Below are 9646 nucleotides of genomic sequence, written 5' to 3' on the forward strand. Positions count from 1 at the left end.
CGTTTGTCCTGTCCAGCTTTCCCGGTTTTATATAAAGTCCCTTGCTTCAAGAGGGGCTTCTTTGGACCAGTCATCATGACTAGACATTTCTTATCTTAGGCAAGTGACTGCCAGGGAGGCTTTGCAGGGCCTCTGGCTGCTACAAGTTATGATATTTTCCTTCAATCACTGGCACATTATGTATGCACTTTCCTGAAGCGATACGCGGAATAAATAAATAGACTCCACAACTCAATGTAGTTATGAAGTGGGTATGTATGACAGCGCCCGGCACAAGTGAGATAGCTCTCCGAAATCTTGTGCCCCGAGCTGGAGTTTGTCCCACAATTTTATTCACAAAGGTGTTCCATATGCAATACATTACACAACTTTTCTATGCATATTCAACCCCTGGCCCCGCCTGTCTTCGCCTCTCATGCTAAATAGGTCCACGCTCTTCTGGGCATGCGTGGTTTTTTTGTGATGGTCTTTATGGGGGTCGCTGGTGGTCTTTTGAGGCTGAAACCATAGTCTTCCTCTGCATTGAACTTTTGAACTCTTCTCCTCTGCGCATGCGCTTTTGGTCTTCCGCTCTGTTATCTGGATAAGTCCATCATCCTTGACAGAGGGGCCTCCTTATCTGAGTTCTTTGCATTCCTGGTCTTCTCTGGTATTTGTCTTTTTGCAAGAAGCTTTAAAGAATTTTTTTTTTTTTCCTATGTCTTTTGCGCCATGGCAGAGTTTTCTTAAAATTCAACACATGATTCTACAAACATGACACATTCATTTTTGATACATTCATTTTTGATACATTCATTTTGTTAGCTCAAGTGATCTCTGGAAGATCTCTTATTTCAGTCCCCCCTTTTCTTAAAACATAGTAAATTCTTTTACTAGATTTTACTATTATGACAGTTTTCTTTTAGCAGGATTCCATGAGTTCTAGAGAGTGAAGTCAGAATGGCCACACGTTGTAACATATTCCAATTCCACAAGAGTGTTAACATAGACATTATTAGACTTATGGTAACTTATATTAATAAAACAATAATGGGGTGACACAGAGTGTTCATGATCCCCGTTGCAGTCGGTGACCATCCAAATAGGGCATCCCACCAGTTATGACTTCCGTCTTGTTTTATTCTTTGCAGGACTCTGTTTATTTCAGTTACGTCATGATGGACTGTAACCAGAATTCTCTGCCCATTCTTGTGAATCTCTTCTATAATTTTGATTAGATCTTGATGTTTCATTAATTGTTTTACCAGGGTTAAATTCATTCCAATAGGTGTGGGTGGTAATTCATTGTAGGTTGTGTAGTTTGATTTTATTAACTGGTGGGATACGACTGGTGCTGAGTATATAAAGTCACACCCAGTAATCTTGATGAAGTTGCAAATACAGAAATTGGAATGATTTTTACTAGATAAGGGGACTTTGTTTTTATCAATTTCTATAACATTACACACAGTTCTCAAACACACACAGCCATCGCCTATATATACTAGTATAGTTTGTTGGTTGGTGTTTGGGTGAATTTCAAAGTGGCAAATGCCTTGATCAGTGTCAAGGCATACGTCTTGAGCACTAATCAGATTACTCTCACAGATGAATCCCTGCTGTTCCCGAGCAATGCAAGGCTCTAGGTTAATGGTTTGCCATTTCCCTTGGTTTTTCCAGGCCCATGCCCTGTGTTCTGAGGGGTATAGTACTGACTTTTTATGACTCAACCCTAGAGCAACAATGGGGTGAATAGTGGGAACCGTGGCATTACGAATAGTGAGCACAAAGGCAGTAGCAGTGTTAGTGGTAGGATCATATGTAAAATTTACCATGGTCCACCAAGACTGGAGGTCTCTCTCAAAGTCTGTAGCACTGTCCCAGACAACTTTTCGTATTTCAGCTGGAAACACCCCTTCACTCCCTTCCCTTATGATTAAAGCAGCTGTTGACTGTATCCATAATTGCGCTTGTATACAGCTAAGGGCTAAAGATATGTTCTCTTGTGCTCCTTCTAATGCATCTACCAGTAAGCTATGGTCCTGATCTTCAAAGTCTTTCCATTTTGGCAGCACTCTTGAGACTTGCCACTGACTATTTCCTAGTGCTAATAGAGATGACTGTAAAGGCTGTTTTAATTTTGTCAGATCGCTAGTTGCTATAGCTAATTTATTCATTAATATTTCGAAGTTAATCCCATTCAAAACTCCCAACCCGGTCCCTAATATCCCAGTTAAATCCCTTCGCATTCTATCTCGGAGGTGTACTTGTTTTTGTATCCACTTTGTCCATCCTTCAAAGGATGACCTTAGGAAAGGGGAGCAGGCTGGCTGAACTGTCGAGATATTAGCTTGCATTAACAGTTCAACACGTTTAAGGGACCATTCTGGATTAAATAACAGTTTTTGTTGACCCGTATTCCTTATAACATATGGCCCAATTTCATAAACTCTGGGTTCAAGATTGAATGGTATATTTTGGGTTTGCGCTTGAGTGCTGGAGCAGGTTGTAGTAGGTTTGGCTATAGCACTTATTGTAAATTTGAAAGACAGCCCAATAGTGTCACGGGCCCAGAGGCAAACCACATCAACAGTTTGTCTTAATTTGAATTTGTACCAACAGTCTAATTTACTTGGATGATTGCAGATCTTCTGGCGCTTATTCACACTGATTTGGGTTACTTTATTGTGGGTAGTCCCATTAATCATCTGACACCCTATTTCAATTACCTCTCCTATGGTCCCTTGAAGTGACCACAACTTCTGTTTTTGCCACTCTTGTTGTGTATATATTTGGTTACTGTGCATGACCAGAGTTGTTAGATTTAAACCTTTTAAATCGGAAGACTTCCCTATGGATCCCGTGTATTGAGTAAAGGCTTGGGACCAAAGCCATTTAGCGTTGTTTTGACTAGGTTTACCTTCTAATTGTTGGAATACAGCTATGATTGTAAACAACATTTCAGCAAAAGTCCCCACCCACCATGATACATTCATTTTGTCCGAGTAAATTTTAGTTTCAGTTCAGCATCACCCGGTGTTATCTTCTAAGTGTCTTCCGGAGCTTTCTTAACCCGGCTGTGGTGAATCCATGTGTTTTGTTCTTTAATCTTGATTGCAGTGAAGGTAGTAAGGAGTACTTGGTATGGTCCCTCCCACTGTGGTTCCAGGGCCTTCTCTGTAAGAGACTTAACATATACATAGTCTCCAGGTTGTACGTCATGTACCGGTGTGTCCAGCCCCGCACCCCGAGTTCCAGCCACATATTTCTCGATTGCTCTAAGTTGCTTATTTAGAGCGATCATATAGGAGGTTAGTGATACATCCCGGGCAGACGTTCCCTTCTGTACCCCATATGGTCTCCCATAAAGCAATTCAAAGGGACTCAGTTTTTCTTTGGTCCTGGGTTTGGTTTGAATCCGCAGTAGTGCTAATGGGAAGGATTGAGGCCACGGCAAATTAGCCTCCTGTCCCAATCGTACAATTTGTTGTTTGATCAAATGATTCATTTTCTCTACTTGACCACTTGATTGTGGGTTATATGGGGTGTGAAGTTCTCAGTCTATGCCCAAGTATTGGCTCACCTGTTGTACTAATTTTGCAATAAAATGTGATCCTCTATCTGAGGAGATTGTGGCCGGGACCCCGAATCGTGGTATGATTTCTTGTACCAATACCTTAATTACCTCCCAAGCTTTAGAAGTCCTGGTGGGGAATGCTTCTGGCCATCCTGAAAAGGTATCTGTTAAGACCAGTAGAAACTTATACCCCCCTTTTCTTGGCAATTCCGTGAAATCAATCTGCCATTGTTGCCCCGGCCCCTGGCCTTTCCCAATCTGGCCAAGTTTTGGTTTGGGTATATTCTTGGGGTTTGTCTGGAGGCAAAGGTCACATTGTAAAGTCACTTGAGTGATAGTGGCTCGTAAATGTCTAGCTATGATCCTTTCATTCAGATATTTATACAGAGCATCAATTCCCCAATGTGTTTTCCGGTGCTCCTCCCTTACTAGGGACCATAATAAATAGGAGGGTATGACTAACTTTCCTTCTATGGTAGCCCATCCCTCTGGGTTGTAATCCCCTTTTTGCTCTTGAATCAATTTTGTGTCCAATTTATTGTATTTTGGCTTACCTTCAAGGGAAATTTGCCCATCTGGAATCAGGGCTGCCTCATTTATTACCTCAATTTTTGCTGCTTCTTTTGCTTTCCTATCCGCCAGCTCGTTTCCTTCTTCTAATTCTGAGTTTATCCTCTGATGTGTTTTAATGTGCATGATCGCTACTTTCTCTGGCAACTGAACTGCTTCCAGAAGTTGCAGTATTTCAGATGCATGTTTAATGTTTTTTCCCTTGAGAGCTCAGCAGTCCTCTCTCTTTCCAGATGGCTCCATGAGCGTGCACTACTCCAAATGCATACTTTGAGTCCGTATATATATTTATCTCTTTCACTTTTGCCAATTCTAAGGCCCGAGTTAGAGCGACTATCTTGGCGTTTTGTGCAGAGGTATTCGTTGGCAGGGGTCCAGATTCTATTACCTCTTTGCAGGTAGTTACTGCGTACCCGGCGTGCCGTTTTCCACTGACGACGTAACTGCTTCCATCAGTAAACCAGACTTCTGCATTCTCAAGAGGGGTGTCCTTCAGGTCAGGGCGGCTGGAATAGGTGGCCTCAATGGTCTCTAGGCAGTCGTGTTCCACTGGTTCTCCTTGGTTTCCACTGAGGAAGGAGGCTGGATTGACAATGTTAGTCACCACTATCTCTACATCATCTTGCTCTACCATAATAGCTTGGTATTTCAGGAATCGTTGTGGGGAAAGCCAGTGCCCGCCTTTCACCTCCAGTACTGCAGACACTGTGTGGGACACTAGCACAGTCATTTTCTGGCCCAGGGTGAATTTACATGCTTCTTGGATGTTCATTATGACTGCTGCCACAGCCCTGAGGCACCCAGGCCACCCTTTAGCGGCTGTGTCTAATTGCTTAGAGAAATAAGCAACTGCTCTCCGGTATGGGCCGAGGTCCTGTGCTAATATTCCCAAGGCAATTCCTTGCTTCTCATGGGAGAACAAAAGGAAAGGCTTACTCACGTCTGGCAATACCAGAGCTGGAGCTGACATGAGGGCTTTTTTCAGTTGGTTGAAAGCCTGCGTAGCTTCCTTTGTCCATTGGATGTCCCTGCTTTTGGTTGCAATTAATTCATATAAGGGCTTCACAGTCCATAATTATAGATCCATAATCTGCACCACCCTGTCATCCCCAGGAAAGTTCGTAATTCCTTTACAGTCTGAGGTTTTGGGGTTTGACATATTGCTTCCTTCCGGCTTTGGCCCAGGCTACATTGTCCAGCACTGACTTCGTAACGCAGATAAATTGCTTTCTGTTTGACTACTTCGGACTTTTTCTTTGATACCCGGTACCCTTGGAGCCCCAGAAAGTTCAAGAGGCTTACTGTCCAGGCCACGCATGCTTCCTTCGTTCATGTGGCTATCAGGATGTCATCTAAGTACTGTAGCAGCTTCCCTTCCTTGGGAGGGGCTTTCCAGGTCTCTAATTCCTTTGCAAGTTGCTCTCCAAACAGAGTGGGTGAGTTTTTGTATCCTTGTGGGAGTCTCGTCCACGTAAGTTGGGTTCTTTCGCCCACTTTTGGGGCTTTCCCATTTAAATGCAAAAATTATCTGACTGGCTTCATGGATAGGAAGGCAAAAGAAGGCATCTTTTAAATCTAAAATGGTAAACCAAGTTAATTCGGGTGTTAAGGAAGTTAATAACGTGTAGGGATTGGCCACCACAGGATACAGATCTTCAGTTACCTTGTTCACAGCTCGCAGATCTTGTACTAACCGGTATGACCCATCAGGTTTGCGAACTGGTAGGATAGGGGTATTAAAATCAGACTGACATTCCTTTAATAATCCTAGACGCAAAAAGTTCTCAATTACTGGGCTAATCCCTTCCCTATCCTCCCTCCTCAAGGGATACTGTTTAACTCTGACCGGTTGCTTTCCTTCTTTTAGCCGGATCTGTATAGGGGAAGCGTTTTTCGCTCTCCCTGGTACATCAGAGGCCCACACCCCAGGGAATACCTGATCCATTACCACTTTATCAATTTCAGTTTCTCTCGTGACTTCATTAGTGGTTAATATTAAACTTAATATTTCTACATATTTTTGATCATTTACCTCCAGGGTCATTTCCCCATTTTTAAATGTAATGGTTGCTTGTAATTGTGCTAGCAAATCTCTGCCCAAAAGTGACTCAGGGCAGTTGGGCATATATAGGAATTTGTGGATTCCCCACTGCTTTCCCAGTTTGTATTTGAGTGGCTTGAAGAAAAATGCCTTTTCAGTTTGGCCAGTCGCACCCGTAACTATAACATAATTATCTCCTATGGGCATCAGAGCTGTATTTAGAACTGAGTATGTTGCCCCAGGTCAATTAGGAATTTTACTTCCTTCTCCATTTCCCCCAGCTTCAGATTTACAACCAGAGGGCCTGCTGGGGTAGTCTCCTCCGGTCCCCCCTAATTTTCCTGCACATGGGCCACTACTTCCCCCCTTTGATTCCCTTGTCCATTTTGTTTCAATTCTGGACAGTCCCTCTTCCAATGGCCCTGTTTCCGACAGTTTGCACATTGATTTCTGCCCAACTGGGGGGGGGGGGGGGGGGGCTTGCCTGGATGGCCCCTGACTGCTTCCATGTTTTCCTCTCTGCTCCTCCTGTACTATTGCTACTAAATGTTTCATCCCTCGCTTATATCCTTCTTCCCTGTTGCTAAAGACCCTCCAAGCTTCTCCCAGTAGAGTTTCTAAATTCCAGGCATTTTCTTCTCAAACCTTTTGGAGTTTGCGCCTAATATCCCCTGTGGACTGCCCCAAAAATAGATTAACTAGTTGTTGTATCCCCACCTCAGATGCAGGGTCTAGTGGTGTATAGCGCTGCATTGCATTTCTCACACGGTCTAGGAATTCTGTGGGGGATTCCGAGGGTCCCTGTTTAATAGCATATAGAGCTGACCAATTTATGGTTTTAGGCATTGCTCTTTCCACTCCCAATACCACCCAGTCTTTATATTTCTTTAGCTTTTGTCTCTCTTCTGGTTGGTTTGGGTTCCAGCCCGGGTCTTGAAGTGGAAAATGTTCTCTTAGATCGACTTGTTGTTGCCTAAAGTGATCTGCTACCAGATCTCCTGCTGTTTTTAGAACTAACTGCTTTTCTGTTTCAGTGAATGCATCTAATAACAATTGAATGTCACCCCAGTCTGGGTTGTGTTGCTTCATAATGTATCGTAAATGTTTAGCAGTGTTGACTGGGTCATTTCGGTAATCTCCTGCAACCCTTTCTCATGCTTCCAAATCAAGGGTGGAGAATGGTACCTTAACTAGTACCTTTTCTCCCTCCGATGTTACTGTTTCTCGTAAAGGAGCTTGCAATATTTGTCCTCTGGTTCGAGATGCAACTGGGCTGCTTATGGGGGTTGGAGCGTGTGTTCTTTCTGAAGGAAGAGAAGGGGTAGGTGGAACAGGTGGTGTAGGTGGTATAGGTGGTGCAGGTGATGCAGGTGATGCAGGTGGTGTGTGTAGTGTAGGTGTTGCAGGTGGTGCAGGTGGTGCTGATGCCTCTCCTAAGTTCTCACCCCTTCCTTCTTGCCTTCCTAAGTGAGAACTAAATAGATCGCTTGGATCTTGTTCTTGTTCTTCTAGTGCTGTGCGATAAACTTTATCTATCCTGGTGCACCTCTGTCCTATACTACAGGCTGAGCAGCACCGTTTAAGTTTCCTCATTTTTCCTCTGTTTTCTTTTTCAAGAGCTAGAACGAGGGGATCAGAGGGGGCTCTGATGCCACAGTCCCTTTGCCAATCAGGGTTATTTCGGAGGGAGAAAAACATATCACAATAAGAAACTTCCTTCCATTTCCCTTCCCTTCATAAAAATAGCATTAGCTGTAACAAGGTATACTCTAATGTACCTGTAGGAGGCCATCTGGCCCCCTCCTCTAGGCGATAGAGTGGCCACCAATGGGAGCAATATTTGATTAAACTCTTTATTTTCCACACCCCCTTTGCCTGCTATTTCTTTCCAGTGAGCTAAGATGCATCCTAATGGACTGGCCTTGGATACTTCTGTACTTTGTCTTGCTCCCATTATGTCTCCTTAACTTATTTTAATCACGTATGTAACTTGTTGTTTGCCCCTTCCCGCACAAATTACAAATTCCTATGAGTTTAATCCAGACCACTGGGAAGGAAAAAAAGAATTTTTTTTTTTTTTTGTTAGTTTGAACTCAGCAGCAGATGCTCTTGATCTTGAAAGGCAGTATCACCGCATAACAAACACTTAGTAACCAGTGATGCTTGTAAGTGGTGATTGCAAATCCTAACTTGTACTAGCTGCGCTAGTAGCTAGCCGTGTTTAAAGCAATTTTATAAACCGCGGCTTGTGTGCACCCACTGCGCTATTGGCCACACTGGGCTTAGGGCATTTTTGTTAGCTCTGAGCTGCGCTCTCACTCACCAGAGACAGCCCGTGCCCTGCATGCACGCTGCTTCTCAAGCAGATGTGCCCGTCTGTTCTATCAGATAGTGCTGGCTGAGAGCTGCCTCACCCCCGCGCTTTCCAGCAATATCGCAATGCCGTACCGCGTTCAGGTATCTTAGCACTGCCACGCCTCACCCCCGCGCTTTCCAGCAATATTGCAACGCTGTGCCGCATTCAGGTATCTTAGCACTGCCACGCCTCACCCCCGCACTTTCCAGCAATATTGCAACGCTGCACCACGTTCAGGTATCTTAGCACCGCCATGCCTCACCCTCTTAAACTCACACAGACACCCACATGTATGCAAGCACGCACGTCCGGACGTAACAAACACACCACACTGAAACTGGGATTTCTCCCTTTCCCCAAGCCGCTCTATCGACCACAGGGAAACCTTCCCCCCCCTCCAGCTGCGCAATCAGTTTTTTTGGGGGGGGCAACCTCTTTCCTTCCCCAAGCTGCGCAATCAGCCTCGGGGGGGAACCTCTCCTCCGCCGATCTTCTTGCAAGCCCCTTTGGCAAACCTGCGCGCAAAAACGTGTTAATGCGACTTATCAGTGCCTTTCCTTAACAAAAAAAAATAATACATACCGCTTTTGGTCCGCTTATCGATGGGCCATGGTCTGCCCTCCGTAGTGTACAGCCGAGGCACAGAGTCCCTCCGGGGAAGTGCCCCGTGGTGCCTGAGGGTGTCTGCCCTCAGCCGGACCCACAGATGAGCAGAGAAGTCCCTTTATGGTCGCCAAATGAAGTGATACGCGGAATAAATAAATAGACTCCACAACTCAATGTAGTTATGAAGTGGGTATGTATGACAGCACCCGGCACAAGTGAGATAGCTCTCCGAAATCTTGTGCCCCGAGCTGGAGTTTGTCCCACAATTTTATTCACAAAGGTGTTCCATATTAAATACATTACACAACTTTTCAAAGCTGTCCAAGATTAAAAAAAAAAACTAAAACGTTTTCCAATTACCATCTGAGTAGGAGTTGCCTTGGGGCAGTTTTCCTTATCTGCTGTTAATGGGCCCATCAATGCCTGGCCACATGACTCAGAGATAACACTGTCCAGGAGGAGGAGGTGATTAAGGACACACCTTGTGACTCATAATAACCCATTGTGAGATGCTCTG

General features: G+C 44.4%; 1 protein-coding gene across 1 annotated transcript; it reads right to left on the bottom strand.

Moving 5' to 3' along the window:
* Positions 1 to 893: 893 nt before the first annotated feature.
* LOC146762973 (uncharacterized) lies at positions 894 to 8778 on the bottom strand. The gene is made up of 4 exons (XM_085571340.1): positions 8718 to 8778; positions 5790 to 5845; positions 4396 to 5030; positions 894 to 2646 (listed from the first exon to the last, which is right to left on the bottom strand). Exons 1-4 carry the CDS (start codon positions 8776 to 8778, stop codon positions 1011 to 1013), a joined length of 2388 nt encoding a protein of 795 aa, XP_085427466.1. The 3' UTR covers positions 894 to 1010.
* Between the last annotated feature and the right edge of the window lie 868 nt (positions 8779 to 9646).

Source organism: Lonchura striata, chromosome W (genome assembly GCF_050655825.1).
Source record: "Lonchura striata isolate lonStrDom1 chromosome W, ASM5065582v1, whole genome shotgun sequence".
NCBI classification, from domain to species: Eukaryota; Metazoa; Chordata; class Aves; order Passeriformes; family Estrildidae; genus Lonchura; species Lonchura striata.